This window comes from Prionailurus viverrinus, chromosome A1 (genome assembly GCF_022837055.1).
Source record: "Prionailurus viverrinus isolate Anna chromosome A1, UM_Priviv_1.0, whole genome shotgun sequence".
NCBI classification, from domain to species: Eukaryota; Metazoa; Chordata; class Mammalia; order Carnivora; family Felidae; genus Prionailurus; species Prionailurus viverrinus.
Genome location: NC_062561.1, coordinates 84,901,612 through 84,924,555, shown reverse-complemented (window position 1 = coordinate 84,924,555; position 22,944 = coordinate 84,901,612). Strand labels below are relative to the sequence as shown.

At 39.3% G+C, this 22,944-nt stretch overlaps 1 protein-coding gene and 1 pseudogene across 4 annotated transcripts in view; both read right to left on the bottom strand.

Annotated features, from left to right (window-relative positions):
- The window catches only part of LOC125163847 (vomeronasal type-1 receptor 90-like), a 35,666-nt pseudogene extending 16,109 nt beyond the window's left edge, over positions 1–19,557 (bottom strand).
- Positions 19,558–20,338: 781 nt separating this feature from the next.
- PGBD2 (piggyBac transposable element derived 2) overlaps positions 20,339–22,944 on the bottom strand; it is a 36,987-nt gene continuing 34,381 nt past the window's right edge. For all 4 annotated transcript variants that reach the window (XM_047879422.1, XM_047879440.1, XM_047879430.1 and 1 more), the window contains one exon: positions 20,339–22,743. In XM_047879422.1, the coding sequence (XP_047735378.1) occupies positions 20,982–22,743 (1,762 nt within the window). In that variant the 3' untranslated portion in view covers positions 20,339–20,981. The remainder of the gene's footprint in view (positions 22,744–22,944) is intronic.

Sequence of the window (22,944 nt, the reverse complement as noted above, 5' to 3'; positions counted from 1 at the left end):
TTCACCTCTTTGGTTAGATTTATTCCTAGGTATTTGATGGTTTTTTGGTACAATTGTCAATGAGATCAATTCCTTGATTTCTCTTTCTGTTGCTTCATTGTTGGTGGTAGGAAAGCAACTGAGTTCTATGCATTGATTTTATATCCTGCAACTTTGCTGAATTCATGAGTCAGCCCTAGCAGTTTTTTGGTGGAACATTTTGGGTTTTCCATATACAGTATCATGTCATCTGCTAAGAGTGAAAGTTTGACCTCCTCCTGGCTGATTTGGATGCCTTTTACTTCTTTGTGTTGTCTGATTGCAGAGGCTAAGACTTCCAATACTATGTTGAATAACAGTGGCAAGAGTGGACATCCCTGTCTTGTTCCTGACCTTAGGGGGAAAGCTCTCGGTTTTTCCCCATTGAGGATGATGTTAGCATTGGGTTGTTCATATATGGCTTTTATGATCTCGAAGTATGCTCCTTCTGTCCCTATTTTCTTGACAGTTTTTATCAAGAACGGATGCTGTATTTGTCAAATGCTTTCTCTGCATCTATTGAGAGGATCATATGGTTATCCTTTCTTTTATTGATGTGATGAATCACATTGATTGTTTTGTGGATATTGAACTAGCCCTGAATCTCAGGTATAAATCCCACTGGTCGTGGGGAATAATATTTTCAATGTATTCTTGGATCCAGTTGGCTAATATCTTGAGGATTTTTCATCCATGTTCATCAGGGAAATTGGTCTATAGTTCTCCTTTTTAGTGGGGTCTTTTTCTGGTTTTGGAATCAAGGTCATGCTGGCTTCATAGAAAGAGTTTGGAAGTTTTCTTTCCATTTCTATTTTTTTGGAACAGCTTCAAGAGAATATATGTTAACTATTCCTTTATTGTTTGGTAGAATTTCTCTGGAAAGCCACCTGGCCCTGGATTCTTGTTTTGGGGGAGATTTTTTTTATTACTAATTCGATTTATTTACTGGTTATGTCTGTTCAAATTTTCTATTTCTTCCTGTTTCAGTTTTGGTCGTGTATATGTTTCTAGGAATTTGTCTATTTCTTCCAGATTGCCCATTTTATTGGCATATAGTTGCTCATAATATTCCCTTATTATTGGTTTTATTTCTGTTGTGTTGGTTGTGATCTCTCCTTTTTCATTCTTGATATTATTTATTTGAGTCCTTACCTTTTTCTTTTTGATCAAACTGACTAGTGGTTTATCAATTTTGTTAATTCTTTCAAGGAACCAGATTCTGGCTTCATTGATTTGTTCTACTGTTATTTTGGTTTCGATGGCATTGATTTCTGCTCTAATCTTTATTATTTCCTGTTTTCTGCTGGTTTTGGGTTTACTTGCTGTTGTTTATCCAGCTCTTTAAGGCGTAAAGTTAGGTTTTGTATCTGAGACCTTTCTTCCTTCTTTAGGAAGGCCTGGATTGCTATATATTTTCCTTTTATAACCGCTTTGCTGAGTCCCAGAGGTTTTTGGGTTCTGGTGTTATCATTTTCATTGGCTTCCATGAACTTTTTAATTTCCTCTTTAACTTCTTGGTTAGCCCATTCATTCTTTAGTAGGATGTTATTTAGTCTCCAAGTATTTGTTACCTTTCCAAATTTTTTCTTATGGTTGATTTTGAGTTTCATAGCATTGTGGTCTGAAAATATGCACGGTACGATCTCAATCTTTTTGTACTTACTTAGGGCTGATTTGTTTCCCACTGTATGGTCTATTCTGGAGAACGTTCCATGTGCACTGGAGAAGAATGTACATTCTGCTGTTTTAGGATGAAATGTTCTGAATATATCTGTTAAGTCCATTTGTTCCAGTGTGTCATTCAAAGCCATTGTTTTCTTGTTGATTTTTTTATTAGATGATCTGTTCATTGCTGTGAGTGGGGTGTTGAAGTCCCCTACTATTATGGTATTACTATCAATGAGTTTCTTTATATTTGTAATCAATTGATTTATATATGTGGGTGCTTTCACATTTGGAGCATAAATGTTTACAATGGTTAGGTCTTCTTGGTGGATAGACCCCTTAATTATGATATAATGCCCTTATGCATCTATTGATGCAGTCTTTATTTGAAAGTCTAGATTGTCTGATATAAATATGGCTACTCTGGCTTTCTTTTGTGGACCATTAGCATGATAGACTGCTCTCCATCCCCTTACTTTCAATCTGAAGGTGTCTTTAAGTCTAAAGTAGGTCTCTTGTAAACAGAATATACATGGATCTTGTTTTTTTATACATTCTGTTACCCTATGTCTTTTGATTGGAGCACTGAGTCCATTGATGTTTAGAGTGATAACTGAAAGATATGAACTTATTGCCATTATGTTGGTTGCAGAGTTGGAGTTTCTGGTGGCGTTCTCTGGTCCTTTCTAGTCTCTGTTGTCTTGTTTGTTTGTTTGTTTATTATTTCATCTTTTCTCCCTTCAGAGAATCCCCCTTAAAATTTCTTCCAGGGCTGGTTTAGTGCTCACAAACTCCTTTAATTTTCTTTTGTCTGGGAAACTTTTTATCTCTCCTTCTATTTTGAATGACAGCCTTGCTGGGTAAAGAATTCTTGGCTGCATATTTTTCTGAGTCAGCACATTGAATATATACTGCAACTTCTTTTTTGCCTGCCAAGTTTCTGTGGATAGATCTGCTACAAACATGATATGTCTTCCCTTGTAGGTTAAGGACTCTTTTTCTCCCTTGCTGCTTTCATGATTCTTTCCTTGCCTGAGTATTTTTTGAATTTGACTATGATATGCCTTGTTGATGGTCAGTTTTTGTTGAATCGAATGGGGGTCCTCTGTGCTTTCTGGATTTTGTTGTCTGTTTTCTGCTATGATTTGCTCACATAACACTTCTACCCCTATTTCTCTCTCTTCTTCTCCTGGGACCATGATTCTGATGTTCCTTGTTAATGAGTCACTGATTTCTCTAATTCTTCAATCGTGCTCTTTTGCCTTAGTCTACCTCTTTTTTTGTGCTTCATTATTCTCCATAAGTTTCTTTTCTATATCGCTGATTCTCTGCTCTGCCTCATCCACCCATGCTGCCGTGGCATCCGTTTGAGATTATAGCTCAGTTACATTTTTTATTTCATCCTGACTAGTGTTTACTTCTTTTATCTCTGCATAAAGTATTCTAATCTATTTTCAATGCCAACTAGTATTCTTATCATGATTCTAAATTCTGGTTCAGACATCTTGCTTCTGTCCATGTTGGTTAAGTCCCTGGATGTCATTTATTCCTGCTCTTTCTTTTGGGGTGAATCCCTTCATTTCATCATTTTGAAAGAAGAAAAGGAATTGATGAGGTAAAGATATTAATATTAAATTTTTTATTTTAAAAAAATTTAAGTTAAAAAATTAAACACAACACACACACACAAATCAAATCAGTGATGCTAGATCATAGGTGTGTTTTGGTCTGGGTATTGAAAGGGACTTCATAGATTAGAGATAAAAAGGGAAATAAAGGGAAAATATGAAATCATTTGAAAATTTGAAAAAAATGAATACCCTGTAGTAGAATAAAATGAAATGATGGAATTAAACTAGAATTTGAAAAAACCTACACAAAAGTAAAAAAACAGTAGAAAAAGAGTTAAAGAAAATATTTTAATTAAAATTGAAAACAAAAATAGTTTTTTTTTCTGTATTCAAGAGAAAGAAAAGAAATGAAAAGGAGAAAAAAGAAAAAAACAGAAAATTTAATACATAGACCAGAGAACAGACTGAAATGTGATTGAAATTACTTCGTTTTTCCCTAGAAGTCAAACTGTGAAGCACTTTATAGTCCATAAACTAAGCAGACAGAAAGACTTGTGCTCCTGAAGAGCAAGGTTAGCCCAGTTGGGAGGGACTTAGTGTAATGGCTCCATTCTCTAATAGATGGCGCTGCTTAGCTTCCTGGGGTGATTGTTTTGGCGCTTGTAGGTGCATATGCACATGTGCAAAAGTGGTGAAATGACGTTACCTAGCAACCCAATCTCTAGTATCTGAACTCTGGTCTCCCTGATCAGCAATTGAACACAACTCCTTTGTATTCAAAGTGTCTTCCATACACTCCCCACTTCCCACTTTTACAGTGTCTGTGACCAAACCCCAGGAAGCACCTCCCTCCTAAGTTTTGTCTCAGATGCGGCTGTTTTCCCAACCCCTTACTTCTGATGGACTGTGGCTCTGACACTCTATGGGAGGGTCTCACCAAGCAATGGCCAGGTGCCAGCCACACCAAGGAATGTTTGCAGGACCATTCTGTGGCCAATCCCCAGAGACTGTGACTGGGTGCCAGCCTGCACCATAAAAAGTTTGCATGATCATGTAGCAGTAGGTTTCAGGGATTGTGGAAAATCACAAGACACATCTGGCAACAAGCTTCATCCTTAACGACCATGTTCCAGCACGAGTGAATGTGGTTGTTCTCCTGGGTAAACCTGGGGCCTTTGCCTTTGGGGGAACCACACAGCCTCTACCAGGTGTCCACCCAGCATGGGAGCCATCTCTCCCCATGTGACCTGAAGACCCCTGGACTTCACTGTGCTCCTGGGAATTCACCCTTCTCACCAGAGCCACCAGGTATCGAGCTGCAGCATTTCAAACTCTGCACTTCTCCTGTTTGTGGAGTCTTAATGGAATTTAATCCCTCTCCTTCCTCCCTTTTTAGTTCAGTCCCTGTGGCTCTTTCCACTTTTCCACTTTCCAGCTGCTTTTGGGAGGGGTGCTTTTCCCTTATTCCTCTCACCCCCATCTCTGTCCTCTCTCTGCATGCAAAAAGAGCTACCTGCCCTCTGTGGCTTCTCTCTCCCCCAGTTCACCTTTCCACCCTGTGTACCTGCTGAGTTCTGTGGTTCAGCTTGTACAGATTGTTGTGTTAATCCTCATATCAGTTTTCTAGGTATGCAGGATGGTTTAGTGTTGATCTGGTTATACTTCATGGGTGTGAGACACAAAAAAACTTCCATACTGTTCCGCCATCTTGGCTCCTGCTCTAAACCCATATTTTTCACTAATAACACTGAATGTATATGGATTAAATGTTCCAATCAAAAGACACAGGGTATCAGAATAGATTTAAAAAAAAAAAAAACAAGACGCATCTATTTGCTGTCTACAAGAGACTCATTTAGAACTGAGAACACCTTAAGATTGAAAGTAAGGGTATGGAGAATTATCTATCATGCTACTGGAAGTTCAAAACAACAAAAAGCTGGAGGAGCCATACTTCTTTCAGGAAAACTAGACTTTCAATTAAAGGCTGTAACAAGATGAAGAAGGGCATTATACAATAATTACAGGGTCTACCCATCAGGAAAAGCTAACAATTATAAATGTCTATTGACCAATTTTGGGAGGCCCCAAATAACAAAAAACAAGTAATCATAAACATAAGAAATCTTATTGAAAAGAATGTGGTAATTGCAGGGGACTTTAATACTCCACTTACAACAATGGACAGATCATCTAGACAGAGAATCAATAAAGAAACGATGCCCTGGATGATACATTGGTCCTAGATGGACTTGACAGATATATTTAGAATTCTACGTCCCAAAGCAGCAGAATGTACTTTATTCTCAAGTGAACATGGAACATTTTCCAAGATAGATCACATACTGGGTCACAAAACAGCCTTCAATAAAAATAAAAGAATTGATATTTAAATATAAAAGAATTGTGTATGGTAACATACACACTTTCAGATGACAATGCTGTGAAACTTGAAATCAACCTCAGGAAAAAATCTGGAAAACCTCCAAAAGCATGGAGGTTAAAGAACATCATACTAAAGAAAGAGTGGGTAAACCAGGCAATTAGAGAAGAAATTTAAAAAAATATATATGGAAAAAAATGAAAATTAAAATAAAACAATCCAAAACCTTTGGGATGCAGCAAAGGCAGTCCTAAGAGGTCTTCAATCGAGGACTATCACAAGAAAAAAGAAAAATCCCAAATACAAAATCTAACAGCACACCTAAGAAACTAGAAGCACAACAGCAAAGACACTCAAAACCCAGCAGAAAAAATTAAATAATAAATATCAGAGCATAAATAAAGAATAAAAAAACCACAAAAAACAGTTGAACATATCAATGAACCCAAGAGTTGTTTTCTTTCTTTTTTTTTTTTTTTTAATAAGCAAAATTGTTAAACCTCCAGCCAGGCTTCTAAAAAAGAAAAGAGACAGGACCCAAATAGACAAAATCAAAAATTAAAATTGAATTATTACAACCAATCCCTCAGAAATACAAGCAAATATCAGGGAATACTATGAAAAATTATATGCCAACAAATTGGACAACCTGGAAGAAATGGACAAATCCCTAAACATCCACACCCTACCGAAACTCAAATGGGAAGAAATAGAAAATTTTAACAGACCCATAACTAGTGAATATACTGAATATATTGAATCACCTATCAAAAATATCCCAACAAATAAGAGTCCAGGACCAGAGGGATTCCCTAGGAATTCTTACAGACATTTAAAGCAGAGATAATACTTATCCTCAAGTTGTGCCAAAAAGTAGAAATGGAAGGAAAACTTCTGGATTCATTCCATGAAATCAGCATTACTTTGATTCCAAAACAGAGACCCAGCAAAAAAAGAGAACTATAGGGCAATATCCCTGATGAATATGGATGCAAAAATTCTCAACAAGATACTAGCATATCAAATTCAACAGCATATAAAAAGAATTATTCACCACGATCAAGTGGGATTCATTCATGGGCTGCAGGTCTGCTTCAATATTTGCAAATCAATCAATGTGATATATCACATTAATAAAAGAAAATATAAGAACCTTACGGTCCTGTCAATCGATGCAGAAAAACATTTGACAAAATTCAGCATTTCTTAATAAAAATCCTCGAGAAAGTAGGGATAGAAGGAACATACTTCAACATCATAAAAGCCATTTACAAAAAACCCACAGCTCACATCATCCTCAATGAGGAAAAACAGAGCTCTCCCCCTGAGATCAGGAACACAACAGGGATGTCCACTCTCACCACTGTTGTTTGACATAGGGTTGGATGTCCTATCCTCATAAATCAGACAATGAAATGAAATCAAAGGCATCAAAATTGGTAAAGAAGAAGTCAAACTTTCACTTTTCACAGAGGACATGATACTCTACATGGAAAACCCGACAGACTCCACCAAAAGTCTGCTAGAACTGATGCATGAATTCAGCAAAGTCGCAGGACAGAAAATTAAACTGCAGAAATTGATTGCATTTTTATACACCAGTAATGAAGAAACTGAAACAGAAAGAAAGAAACTGATCCCATTCACGATTTCACCAAGAATCATAAAATACCTAGAAATAAACCTAACCAAAGATGTAAAAGATCTGTATGCTGAAAACTATAGAAAGCTTATGAAGGAAATTGAAGAAGACAAAATGAAATGGAAAAACACTCCATGCCCATGGATTAGAAAAATAAATATTGTTAAAATGTCAATACTACCCAAAGCAAAAAAGTCATTGCAATCCCAATCAAAATAGCACCAGCATTCTTCTCAAAGATAGAACAAACAATCCTAAAATTTGTATGGAACCACAAAAGACCCCGAATAGCCAAAGTAATATTGAAGAAGAAAACCAAAGTGGGAGGCATCACAATCCCAGACTTTAGCCTCTACTACAAAGCTGTAATCATCAAGACAGTATGGTATTGGCACAAAAACAGACACATAGGCCAATGTAATAGAAGAGAACCCAGAACTGGACCCACAAATGTATGGCCAACTAATCTGTAACAAAGCAGTAAAGAGTATCCAATGGGGGGGAAAAAAAGACAGTCTCTTTAACAAATGGTGCCTGAAGAACTGGACAGCAACATGCAGAAGAATAAAACTATACCACTTTCTTACACCATACACAAAAATAAACTCAAAATGGATAAAGGATCTGAAAATGAGAAAGGGCCATCAATAAACCCTAGAAGAGAAAGCAGGCAACAACCTCTTTGACCTCAGCCACAGCAATTTCTTACTCAAAACATCTCCAAAGGCAAGGGAATTAAAAGCAAAAATGAACTATTGGGATCTCATCAAGATAAAAAAATCTGCACTGCAAAGGAAACAATAAAAAAAAAAAAGCTAAAAGGCAACAAACGGAATGGGAAAGATATTTGTAAATGACATATCAGATAAAGGGCTAGTCTCAAAAACCTATAAATAACTCACCAAACTCCACACCCAAAAAAAAAAAAATAATCCAGTAAAGAAACGGGCAGAAGACATGAATAGACACTTTTCCAAAGAAGACATCCAGATGGCCAACAGACACATGAAAAGATGCTCGACATCACTCATCAGGTATATACAAATCAAAACCACACTGAGATACCACCCCACGCCAGTCAGAGTAGCTAAAATGAACAAATCAGGAGACTATAGATCCTGGAGAGGATATGGAGAAACGTGAACCCTCTTGCACTGTTGGTGGGAATACAAATTGGTGCAGCCGCTCTGGAGGTTTGTCAAAAAATTAAAATTTGTTTTACCCAAGGGACACAGGAGCACTGATTCATGTGGTCACACGTACCCCAATGTTTGTAGTAGCACTTTCAACAATAGCCAAATTGTGGAAAAAGCTTAAATGTCCATCAACTGACGAATGGATAAAGATGTGGTTTATATATACAATGGAATACTACTTGACAATGAGAAAGAACGTAATCTGGCCATTTATAGCCACGTGGATGGAACTGGAGGGTATATGCTAAGTGAAATAAGTCAGAGAAAGATACCATATATTTTCACTCATAGGGGGATCTTGAGAAACTTAACAGAAAACCATGGGGGAAGGGAAAGGGAAAAAAAAGTTGCAAAGAAGGAGAGAGGCAAACCATAAGAGACTCTTGAATACTGAGAACAAACTGAGGGTTGATGGGGGGTGAGGGAGAGGGGAAAGTGGGTTCTGGGCATTGATGAGGGCACTTGTTGGGATGAGCACTGGATGTTGTGTGGAAACCACTTTGGCAATAAATTATATTTAAAAATAAAATAAAATAAAATAAAATAAAATAAAATAAAATAGTATTGAATGATAGTAAAATAAAATCTAGTTTGTCTGATATAAGTATAGGTTCTCCAGGTTTCTTTTGACCTGAAAAGTTCTCCCTTTCAATCTACAGGTGCCCTCAGGTATAAAATGAGTCTCTTTCAGGAATAGCACTACTAGGAATTTATCCAAAGGATACAGGAGTGCTGATTCGTAGGGGCATATGTACCCCCAATGTTTATAGCAGCACTATTAACAACAGCCAAATTATGTAGAGTCCTAATGTCCATCAACTGATGAATGGATAAAGAAGGTGTGGTATATGTACACAATGGAATACTCGGTGATGAAAAAGAATGAAATCTTGCCATTTGCAACAACGTGGATAAACTGGAGGGTATTATGCTAAGTGAAATCAGTCAGAAAAAGACACATAATCATGTTTTCACTCTTATATGGAATATGAGACACTGAACAGAAGACCACAGGGGAAGGGAAGGAAAAGTAAGTTACAAACAGAGAGTGAGGCAAACCATAAGAGACCCTTAAGCACAGAGAACAAACTGAGGTTTGATGGGGGTGGGGAGTTGAGGGGATGGGCAAATGGGAGATTGGATTTGAGGAGGGCACTTGTTGGGATGAGCACTGGGTGTTGTATGTAAATAGTGAACAACAGGAACCTACTGCCGAAGCCAAGACTACACTGTATACGTTGTATGTTAGCTAACTTGAAAATAAATTATAAAAACAAACAAGCATTAAAAATAAAATAAAATAAAATAAAATAAAATAAAATAAGTCTCTTATAAGCAGCATAGGGATGGATTTTTTTTATCCAGTCTGATATGGGGTTTCAGGTAAGGGGGTCCCACTGCCACTGGGGGCTGCTGTGTTCTCCGAAGTCCTACAATGGTGGTATTCGACAGGAAAATGGCATCATCCCAATTCTCATCCCCAGGCTGAGATTTCAACCCATGCTGTTCTGGTGGCTCTCATAGAATAGTGAGAGCAGGCAGCTCATCCCATGCCTCATCTTTCCTGTGCCTTCTCCTTGGCGCTTGGCTGAGATAAACGAGAAGTCTTAAAACTGGCATGGCACAGCTCCACTCTCCTGCTCCTGAATAGAGCCTCTCCACCTGCTGATTAAAGGCCTTTGGCTGGCACCTCCTGGGTCTTCTGTCCCTGGGATGCAATAAACCCTCTTCCAAATACACTCCAGAAAGGGGACTATTCCCTCCCAGTGGGCCATGGAAATCTCTACACTATGCTATGAATTCTGCAGCCAACTCCCTCCTCGCCAGGAGTGCATTGGAGAAAGTCATGCACTTCCAAAACCTCCAAGTTTGAGCTCTCAAAGCTGTTTGCAAAAAAGTACTGGGACACTCAGTACCTTATCACCCAGTCAATGGTCCAGAGAGGTTTTCCTCTTGTGTTCATTTAATGCTGCACTATCTCAACTACCACCCCCCTTTTGTCTCTCTACAGAAAGGGTTCCCTCCCCTCCGTAGCTCTGACATTTTGTCTTCCCCAACTCAATCCACACAACTTGCACATCCCAAGATGTCTCCCTCCAAGTGTGGAGATCTTTCTGGTGCACTTCAGACTGATTTCCTGGCTGTGCCAAGTAACCTTACCTCAATAAAGCTATGTTTGAGGGACATGGGAAGCCCAGGAATCCCCTACCTCTCTGCCATCTTAACTCCTCCAAAAATTTTCTTCCTTTTTGAGGAAGGTCTGTAATGCTATACACTTCAATCTTATGGCTGCATTTGTTACATCTCAAAGGTTGAGGAATGGCATGCTTTCACTTTCATTTGTTTCCCTGTGTTTCTTTTATAGTTCTTGAATTTCCTGGTTAATCCAGTCATTCTCTAGTAGGATGTTCTTTAAAAGGGAAAGGATGGGGTGCCTGGGTGGCGCAGTCGGTTAAGCGTCCGACTTCGGCCAGGTCACGATCTCGCGGTCCGTGAGTTCGAGCCCCGCGTCAGGCTCTGGGCTGATGGCTCAGAGCCTGGAGCCTGTTTCCAATTCTGTGTCTCCCTCTCTCTCTGCCCCTCCCCCATTCATGCTCTGTCTCTCTCTGTCCCAAAAATAAAAATAAAAATAAAAAGTTGGAAAAAAAAGAGGGAAAGGAAAGTATTAGATCGCCAGGGGAGAACTAGAAAATTTTGTGATTCCATAAAATGAAGGAATATCATATTATAGGAGTCCCAGAAGAAGAGTAGGAAAAGAGGGAAGAAAGTTTATTTGAACAAAGTTTAGCTTACAACATCCCTAGTCTGGGGAGGAATCAGACATTCATGTCCACAAGGCACAGACAACTCCCTTCAAAATCAACAAAAACAGGTAAACACCATGACATATCATAATGAAACAGGCAAAATACAAAGATAAAGAGAGAATTCTAAAAGCATCTAGGGATAAAATGACCTTACCCTACAAGGGTGGACACCTAAGGTTAGCAGACCTGTCCACTGAAATGTAGCAGGCCAGAAGGGAGTGGTAGAAAATATTTAATATTCTGAGTGGGAAAAATATGCAGCCAAGAATCCTTATCCAGCAAAGTTGTCACTCTGAATAGAAAGATACAGACTTTCCCAGACAAACAAAAATGAAAGGAGTTTCTGAGAACTAATCCAGCCCTGGAAGAAATTTTAAGGGGGACTCTCTGAGTGGAGAAAAAAACCCAGAAGGCCAAAGCAACAAACACTAAAAAGGGCCAGATAACGTCACCAGAAACACCAACTCTATAGGAAACACAATGGCACTAAATTTATATTTTTCACAATCACTCTGAATGAAAATTGACTGAATGCTCCAGTCAAAAGACATAGGGCAGGTGCGCCTGGGTAGTTTAGTCAGTTAAGCATCTGACTTTGGCTCAGGTCATGATCTCGCAGTTTGTGAGTTCGGTGCAGAGCCTGCTAGGTTTCTCCATATCCCTCTCTCTCTCTGCCCCATCTCGCTCTCTCTCTAAAAATAAATATATAACCTAAAAAAAAAAAAAGACATAGCATATAAGTGGATCAAAAAACAAGATCAATATATATTCTGCCTGCAAGAGACTCATTTTAGACCTAAGGACACCAGGTTGAAAGTGAGGAGATGTAGAATCATATGTCATGGTAATGGAGGTCAAAAGAAAGGCAGAATAGCCATTCTTATATCAGACAAACTAGATTTTAAAAGAAAGGCCATAACAAGAGATGAAGTAGGCCATTATATCATAAGTAAGGGGTCTATCCATCAAGAAAATGTAACAAATGCCAATATTTATGCCCCCAACTTGAGAGAATGAAATATACAAATCAATTAATAATGAACATAAAGAAACACATTGATAATAACACCATAGGAGTAGGGGACTTTAAAACCCACTTATAACAATGGACAGATCAACTAAGCAGAAAAACAATAAAACAATGGCTTAGAAAGATACACTGGAAGAGATGGACTTAACAGATATATTCAGAATTTTCATTCTAAAGCAGACTAATACACATTATTCTTGAGTGCACATGGAGCATTCTCTAGAAGAGATCACATACTGGGTCACAAATCAGCCTACAACATGGACAAAAAGATCAAGATCATACTGTGCATATTTTCAGATCACAACACTATGAAACTTGAAATCAACTACAAGACAATGCCCTCAAAAATACATGAAGTTTAAAAAATATCCTACTAAAAATGAGTTGGTTAACCAAGAAATTAAAGAAAAAACAAAAAATACATGGAAGCAAATGAAAATAAAAATTCAGTCCAAACCCTTTGAAGTGCAGAAAAGGAAGTTCTAAGGGTAAAATACATTGCAATTCAGACCTGTCTCAAGAAGCAATAAAGGTCCCAAATATGCAACCTAATCTTATACTAAAAGAGCTAGAAAAGAGCAGCAAAGAAAGCCTAAGCCAGAAGCAGAAGAAAATAATGAAGATTAGAGCAGAAATAAATGATATAAAAACAAACAAACAAGAAAACCCACAGTAGAACACATCAGTGAAAACTAAGAGATGGCTCTTTGAAAGAATAAACAAAATTGATAGACCACTAGCCAACTTATCACAAAGAAAACAGAATGGACCCAAATAGATAAAATCATGAATGAAAGAAAAGAGATTATAACCAACAACACAGAAGTACAAGTAATTATAAGAGAATACTATGAAAATTATATGCCAACAAACAGGGCAATTTGGAAGAAATGGATCAATTACTAGAAATCCATAAACTACCAAAGCTGAAACAGAAAGAAATGAAAAATTTGAACAGACTCATAACTGGCAAAGAAACTGAATAATTAAAAATATCCCAACAATAAGCCTTATGGCTTCCCAGGGAAGTTCTACCGGATATTTAAAGAAGAGTTAATGCTTATTCTCCTCAAACTGTTCCAAAAAAATAGAAATGGGAGAAAAGCTTCCAGCTCAGCTATGAAGCCACCATTACCTTGATTCCAAAACCAAAGATCCCATTAAAAAGGAGAATTACAGGCCAATATCCCTAATGAAAGTGGATGCAAAAATTCTCAACAAGATACTAGAAAATCAAATTCAAGGGGCGCCTGGGTGGCTCAGTCGGTTAAGTGTCCGACTTTGGCTCAGGTCATGATCTCATGGTCCGTAAGTTCAAGCCCCATGTCAGGCTCTGTGCTGACTGCTCAGAGCCAGGAGCCTGTTTCAGATTCTGTGTCTCCCTCTCTCTCTGACCCTCCCCCATTCATGCTCTGTCTCTCTCTGTTTCAAAAATAAATAAACGTTAAAAAAAGAAAAAAAGAAGAAAAAAGAAAATCAAATTCAACACTACATTATAATTATTCACCATGAGTAAGTGGAATTTATTCTTGGGCTATAGAGCTGGTTCAATGTTTGCAAATCAATCAACGTGATACACCACATTAGTAAAAGAAAGGATAAAAACCATATGATGGTCTCAATAGATGCAGAAAAAGTATTTGACAAAATACAGCATCCTTTCTTGATAAGAAAAACCCTCAAGAAAGTAGGGATAGAAGGAACATACCTCAACATCATAATGGCCACATTTGAATGACCCACGGCTATTATCATCTTCAATGGGGAAAAACTGAGAGATCAGGAACAGGACAGGGATGTCCACTCTCACCACTGTTGTTCAACATACTACTTGGAGGTCCTAACCTCACCATCAGACAACAAAAGGAAATAAAAAGCATACCAACTGGCAATGAAGAAGTTAAGCTTTCATTCTTGGCAGATGACATGATACTCTATGTGGAAAACCTAGACTCCACCAATTAATTGCTAGAACTGATACATGAATTCAGGTAAGTCACAGCATATAAAATCAACATAATTAGTTGCATTTCTATACACCAATAATAAAGCTGCAGAAAGAGAAATCAAGGAATTGATCTCATTGATAGTTGTACCAAAAACCATAAAATACCCAGGAATAAACTTATCCAAAGAAGTTAAAGATCTGTACACTGAAAACTATAGAAAACTCAGAAAGAAATTGAAGAAGATACAAAGAAATGGAAATAGAAAAACATTCCATGCTCATGGATTAGAAGAACAAATAGTGTTAAAATGTTGATACTATCCATAGCAACCCACACATTCATGCAATCCCTATCAAAATAACAGCATTCTTCACAGAGTGGGAGATTCAGGAGAGAAGCATCAAAGGAAAAGACTTCAAAAGGGAAGGGCTGGAGAAGGTGCAAGGCCTTAGGACATGTTTACACAGCTGAATGCGAGGTGGCTACAGCTTGGCTTTGGCTCCTAAGGAATGCCTAGAGTCATTAACATTGCCCAGGGCCAGATCCTCCTTCACACCTGACCCTTCCTAGTGTTATAGGAACCAATTAACTTGAAATTCAACCTTGAAAAGCTAAACTATTAGATTGATTAACACACTTGCTTAGCTGACTTTATGCACACAGTCTTTAGGAATTATCCTAATAAAAAGAGGCTTCATTCTGGAGTCAGGGCCTCATTTAGACTGGAGTATGAGGACCTTCACTTAACTGCACTTTGTGTGCGGACTCATCTTTGTGACTCCGGCCATACTCCCTGCAACAACAGAGTTAGAACAAATGATCTTAAAATTTGTATTGAACCAGAAAAGACCCCAAATAACCAAAGTAATGTTGAAAAAGAAAACCAATGTTGGAGGCATCACACTTCTGAACTTCAAGCTGTATTACAAAGCTGTAATCATCAGGATGGTATGGTACTCGCACAAAAATAGACACATAGATCAATGGAACAGAATAGGGAACAAAGAAATGGTTCCACAAATGTATGCCCAATTAACCTTCAAAAAGTAGGAAAGGATATCCAAAGGAAAAAAAGAAGTCTCTTCGGCAAATTGTTTTGGGAAAACTGAACAGGGACATGCAGAAGACTGAAGCTGGACCACTTTCTTACATCATACACAAAAGTAAATTCAAAATGGATGAAAGACCTAAATGTGACAGGAAACCATCAAAATCCTAGAGGAGAAAACAGGCAGCAATCCTCTTTGACCTTGTTATGCCCAGAATTCGTGATCCCCAAAGACCACCAGGGAGCCAAGTCCGATGCAAAAGCAAAGAGCCTTTATTCGAGCTAGCTTGAGCTCAATCCCCTAAATGCATCGACGCAGCGGTGAGATGCCGGAGAGAGAGAGAGTGTGTTTCAAAAGCACAAAGGTTTTATAGGGATCTAGGGGCAGTTGGGGGGGTGATGGTCGTGGCCTTAGCTAATTGGCTGGGGAAGGGTCAGAGTCCCGTTGCACAGGTTGCTGGGTGTGGTTTGAATGGGAAGTTTGAACGGGTGAGCAGGAAGTTACACAAGGGGAGGAGGCATGGTCTGAGGTTTGAGCAGGAATTTCTTTCCGTGGTTTTTCCAGAAAGGGAGCCATGTTGGGGACATAGTCACTCAAGATGGAGGACACAGAACAAAATGGAGTCGGCCAGTGATGGAGGACACAGAACAAAATGGAGTCGGCTGGTCTAGGTCTACTCTTTCAACCTCAGTCGCAGCAACTTCTTATGTCTCTGGAGGCAAGGGAAACAAACCCAAAAGTGAATTATTGGGACCTCATCAAGATAAAAAGCTTCTGCACAGAAAAGGGAACAATCAAGATAACTAAAAGTAACCTGACGGAACTGGAGCAGATATTTGCAAATGTGTAATCGGGTGAAAGGTTGTATCTAAAATCTATAAAGAACTTATCAAACTCAACACCCAAGAAACAAATAATCCAGTGAAGAAATGGGCAAAAGACATGAACAGACACTTTTTCAAAGAAGTCATCCAGATGGCTAATAGACACATGAAAAGTCACAATCTGGTGCAGCCTTTCTGGAAAATAGTATGGAGGTTCCTCAACAAAATTAAAATAAAAATGAAGTATTGGGACCTCATCAAAATAAGCTTCTGCACAGTGAAGGAAACAACAAAACTAAAAGGTAACTAATGGAATGGAAGAAGATATTTGGAAATGAAATATCAGATAATGGGTCAGTATCCAAAATGTATAAAAAACTTACCAAACAACGCCCAAAATCAAATAATCCAGTGAAATGGGCAGAAGACATGAATAGCCACTTTCCAAACAAGACACCCAGATGGCTAACAGACACATGAAAAGATACTCAACATCACTCAGCATCAGGAAAATACAAAGCAAAACCACAGTGAGACACCAGTCAGAATGGCTAAAATTAACAACTCAGGAAACAATAGATATTGGCGAGGATGAGGAAAAAGGGCGACCTTTTTGCATCCTCAGTGGGAATGCAAACTGATGTGGCCATTCTGGAAAACAGTGTGGAGGTTCCTCAAAAAACTAAAAAAAGAACTACCCTACAACCCAGCAATTTCATTATTAGGTATTCATCCAAACGATAGAAATATGCTGATTTTCAGGGGCACAGGCACTAGTATCAACAATTGCCAAATTACAGAAAGAGCCTAAATGCCTATCAATTGACCAATGGCAAAGAAGATGTGGTATATATATGCAATGGAATACTACTTGGCAATGAAAAGGAATGAAATCTTGCCATTTGCAATAAGGCAAGGATGGAACTAGAAGGTATTATGTTAAATGAGATAAGTCAGTAGAGAAAGACAAATATCATATGATTTCACTCATGTGGAATTTAAGAAACACAACAGATAAGGGAGAAGGGGGGGAAAAGATAAAAATACAAAGAGAGATAAAACATAAAAGACTCAAATACAGAGAACAAACTGAGGGTTGCTTGAGGGGAGGTTGGTGGGGATGGGTTAAATGGCTTACAGACAGGGGTGCCTGGATGGCTCAATTGGTTAAGTGTCCAACACTTGATTTTGGCTCAGGTCATGATCTCATGATTCATGAGATCAAGCCCCATGTTGGGCTCTGGGTACCGACAGTATGGAAACTGCTTGGGATTCCTCCCCCCACCCCCTCTGTCCTTCCCCTGCCAATGTTGCCCTCTTTCTCTCTCTCAAAATAAATAAACTTAAAAAAAATGTGTGATAGGCATTAAGGAGGACACCTATTAGGAGGAGCACTGGATGCTATATGTAAGTGATCAATCACCGGGCTCTCCTGAAACCAACACTACACTGTAGGTTAACTAACTTGAATTTAAATAAAGTTTAAAGTAATTCTTCCAGAACTGTTTTATTGTTCACAAACTCCTATAGCTTTTGCTAAGGAGTTTTGCTAAGAATCTACAGATTCTTAGACTCTCTTCAGATATCCTTCTGTTCTGAATGATAGTCTTGCCGGAGGAAGTATTGTTGGTTGCATATTTTTCACATTTAGCACATTAAATATATCATATCACTCCCTTCTGGCCTTCCAAGATACTGTTGACTTGTCTGCTTCTAACCTCATGTGTCTACCCTTGTAGGTTAAGGACCTTTTGTCTTTAGCTGCTTTCAGAATTCTCTTTATCTTTGCATTTTGCAAGTTTCATTATATGTCGTGGTTTTGACCTGTTTTTGTTGATTTTGAGGGGAGTTCTCTGTGACTCTTGGATTTGAATGCCTGTTCCTTTCTGAATATCAAGGAATTTCTCAGCTATAACTTATTCAAATAAATCTTCTTTCACTTTTCCCTGCTATTCTTTGACTCTTATGAGATGGATATTATTGCACTTTGTAGAATCACTGAGTTCCCTAAGTTTATATTTGTGATCTAATAGTTTTATTCCCCTCTCCTTTTCTGGCTCATTATTTTCTATAATTTTACCTTCTGTATCACCTATTCAATCCTCCTCTTCTTTCATCCTCGTTGTAATTCCACCCAGTCAGTTTTGATCTCAGTTACAGCATTATTCATTTCAGACTGACTAGTTTTTAGCTCTTTTACCTCTACAGCCATGGTTTCTCTGGAGCCTTCTATGTTTTGTTTTGTTTTGTTTTGTTTTGTTTTGTTTTGTTTTGTTTCAAGTCCAGCTAGTTATGACTGCCGTTCCAAATTCTCCTTCAGATATATTACTTATATCTGTTTTGAACAAATCCATGCCTGTGGTTTCTTCTTGATCTTTCTTTGTGGAAGAATCATCTTGTCATTCTGTCTAGGTTTCTGTTTTTGGTGTGTTATGAAAGTTTGTTAGGCTTCCTGTTCCTGGATATAATACTATATTAAGAAGCGTTATACACTCTCCAGGGCCTTGTACTTCAGGAAGTGTTTCTGGTGTATGGTGTGTGCACTATACATCTCCTGTTGTGATTTGGCTGCTCTTTCCCCCAGGTCAGTCCTCTGTAGAGTTCCTCCTTACCTGTAACGGGGAGTGTTTCGACCTTTAACCAGGTGTGCTTTTGACTTATTAAAATAAGCCCAATTTAAAAAACAATACAAATTAACGAAAACAAAAAGGCCTTATCCAAAAAAAAAAGGTATAGCAATCAAAAAAAAACAAAAAACAAAAACAAAAACAAAAAACCCAAATACACAAAATACTATAAGCTGAATTCAAGAATAAAAAAAAGAAAAAGAAGTCAGTTTCAAAACATGAGAAAAGGAAACAAAAAAACTATAGGCCTGATTAAAAAAAAAAAAAAAGGCCTCTTCTTGTTTCCAGCATAACTGATGCTGATGCTTTGGAGCACTCTATGATCATTAGACTTAGTGCATGTGGGGGAGCCTATGTTGTTCCTCTGGGGGAAAAGCCCAGTGCACTGGCTCACAATCAGACCTGCCCTTGTAAGATAACCATTGTAGGGGCCAGGGGGCCAGGCTTTGCTATAAGTAGCTGTAGCCTCAATTAGGAGTGCTGTGTATGATGGGCTGGTGTGATGGGCTGGTGGGTGGGTGTAGACGGTACCATACCACTCTCTTTTCCCCAGGCAGAAAAGATGGAACCTGCAGCTGTTCAGGTAGCCCTCACAGACAAGCAACCAATCTCCTCTCCTGTGACCCATGGTTCATCAGATTCTTCCCTTTACCCTTTTGTGCCTGGGCCATCAACTTGCCTCGTGCCACAGCTCTATGGCATACAACTGGGATTCCCAACTCTCAAATTTTAAAGGACCAGGCAAGGCACAGACCCGCTCCCCAATGCAGAGGAGAGCTTCACAGCACTGCATCTGGTACTATTCTGTCCCAGAAAAGCAGTCCTATGGCCATCCTGGTGCCTAGAGTTTATGGTGAAGCACAACGAAAAGCTACGACCACTTCATCCACCCTCTGCATGTGCCCCTGTCCCTTGCTGTTGAATACATGTTCAAAGGTGCCAGCTGGGTCTTTTTTCCTTGGAAAGGCATTATAGTCTCTTCCAAATACACTTGGGGAAGGAGAACTTTCTCTCCCAGTGAGACCAAAGGAATCTTTGCACCACACTGTCCACTGTCTGCTCTTGGGCTTCCCCTCCTTCTCCCCAGGAGCACTGCTGCCCATCCAGATCTATTACAGCAAACAGCACAGACTTCCAGAAACTCAGAATTTCACCTCCACTGTTTGCAAAACCTTGGGATATTCAGTTCCTCACAATTCCCCCATCAATGGTTTTGGGGGATTGCTTTCCTTATGCGAATCTGACACACTACTCTCTCCCCACTTCCCTTTCTCTTCTCTGCAAGTCGGACTCCCATCCCTTCTGCAGCACCATGGCTTTTCTCTCCCCCAAATCTCCTCTCCACACCTGCCATGTTCTCTCCCTCAAATTATGCAGACTGTTCTTTTAATCCTCAGGTCAATTTCCTAGGTGTTTAAAATGATTTGATGTTGATTGAGCTGTGTTTGAGGGACTGAGACTAGCCCAGGTTCCCCTTACTACACCACCATCTTAACTACTCCCCCCTTATAAAATTAGAATTTAAATCAATGGGAAAATATAAATATTTTAATAAATGATGCAAACCATTGCTTAAGGGGGAAAAACCAGATACCTATCTTACACTAGTTATAAAAATGAATTCCATAAGGATACACTTGTATTAGGAAAATATTTTTATCAAGGAAATACAAAGTCTACAAATCTAGCCCTCTGGATAAACACAAAGCTGATTATCTATTCCTAAACAGCTTGCTAGTGTTAAAGTGAAATAACTATGATTAAAATCTCCTTCATCATATTGATACCATACTTACATACTATTGTCTCATCTTATGTTAAAACCAATAGTATACAATTATAAAATCTTTTTACTATTCATGAAAGTTTCTCTAAAGTTTTTGGTTCTATTTGATTTTCCTAACTAGGACTCATCTATCACCCACAGGAATCACCCACAGGGGCCCATTATTTGAAATAAGTAACAGTATAATCTATAGATTTACAAACATCTATAATTACCAATATAAATATTAATTTATGTTACATGTAGGTATCACAGAAGACAATAAAAAGATAACTAATGGAGGTGGGTAGAAAATACAAGACCAAATCATTAGCGATTCAGGTGTTGTTTTTCCAACACAAATAAAACACAAGTGCTCTGCTTTATGAAATTAGCTGTAAACATTTCATTATAAACCAAACATCCACAGGGCTCCCTCTGTCCATTCTGCATCACCGAATGTGGTACTCCCTGAAACACTTGGCATGGACACCCTTCTGGCATTTCTCGCAGCGGGTGTTGGTCTGCGAGTGGCAAAGGGCACACCGAGTCCTCTTGTCCTGGTGGACGATCCAGTGACCAATCATGTCAAAGCGGCTCTCAGTTTCCAGCCGTCTGCTTCGCCTCCCTTGGGAGGACATGTCAGCATTGCTCTCTAGGTACACACAGGCCACATATCTCCGGAAGGCCAGGAGGTCTACCTGGGCATCATGGCTGCAGATCCTGTGTAGTTGCCAAGCATTATTGAGGGCAGCATCAATGACATAGCCAATGAAGCTTGAGTACCACTTCATGCCCCGGATCTTTACCTTGTATTTGGCAATATTCTGGTCCATCCGGCTGACACCCCCCACTTTCTCCTGGTACAGCTTCACCAGAGATGGTTGATGGACTTGGGTCCGTGTTTTGGCTATTCCTGAATGATGGCTGGTCAGCTCCACTGGCTCTATGCCCACAGCATTAGAGCAGATGTTAACCACACTGCTATCATGCCAGCGGCACACGATAATCTCCTCACTCTCATCAACTTTATAATCAAATGAACCCCTCTTCATTTTCTTAAGTTCTTTGGGATCTTTGAGGGGACATCGCTCAGTCCTGTATTCACGAACAGTTCCTGTGGCCTTCACCCCCTTCTTCCTCAAAATGGACATGAGTTTGACACTTGTAAAAACCTTGTCAAAAAATATGTGGTATGGCAAACAGCCACGCTCCTGAAGAGCATCCACAAATTTTACCACCATACTACCTCCTAAGTCTAAGCCCCTGTCTGACTTGGTGAACAGTGTGCCCTGTGAGGGCTCAAACCACACCAGATAGCCCCTGCTGGTTGTCCCACACCAGATCTTGTAGCCCAGACGCATGGGTTTCCCTGCTGGCAGCTGCTTGGATCCCCGGTGTCCAAAGTATTCACACATGGACTCACCAAAGCTGTAGAACTCTTCCAAGGGTGCGTGCTTCTGGAAATTGCAATTCATTCGGACAATGAGAGGCCTGACCTTGGCAAACCTATCACTTTCATCCAGCTCATTATTATCTGCAAAATGCAGGTATGAAAAGATCAGTTCAAATCTGTCCCTTCTAATTGCATCAGCCACAAGATGATGATGTGAATCAGGAGATGTTTCCCAAAACATCCTTCTCCTTGGATAGGATATATACCCACTTAAAATCAAAATTCCCAAAACACACTTTAATTCCTGGGCTGTGAGCCCAAGGTTGACATTTTTTTGCCAAGCATAACGATTGGTTTCATTAACAATAAAATTAATAGTTCCTTCATCAAAAAACAACTCAAATAGGCCTACAGGACTCAGTTCCTGGCTTTTGAGATCCTCTATATGGGGATCTGATGGAGTCCAGCTGCGGAAGTTGGGTTGGATATCTCTTTTGATCCAAACACGCTGAGGTTCCACTGCTGCCTTCTGCCTCTTCATGGCTGGTGGTGGCTGCAGGTCGTCATCCTCCTCCTCAGTGCCAGAGTCCTCAGGTACAACAGAGGCATGCAGCACACTACCGGGCACATGGGAGCCTCGCTGGCCATCTTCATCACCTGAGTCCTCATCAGTGAAATCCCCTGAGGCATTGTCAGGTGGCGCAATGAAGATCTCTTCCCTGCGGTGGCTAGGACCCTCCTCCTCCAATGCATTCAGAACCTCAAGTAGCTTCATGGACTTGAGCTTTGAACTGGCATCTCTCCCAACAGTGGGACTGCTGCAATGACAGGAAACGAAATAAAGCGAGGTCACACAGGAGACAGTGTTTCAGCAGAAAACTCTGTTAAAGCATCACCTGAGAGGAGGGTGCTCCCACTGCAGACCAGCTGAGCTTGAACCGCATTTTGGAACCAGTACCACCAGGCACAGTACCAGTTAAGGGAATTTTCCAAACATAGGTTACTCTTTCAAGTGCAAA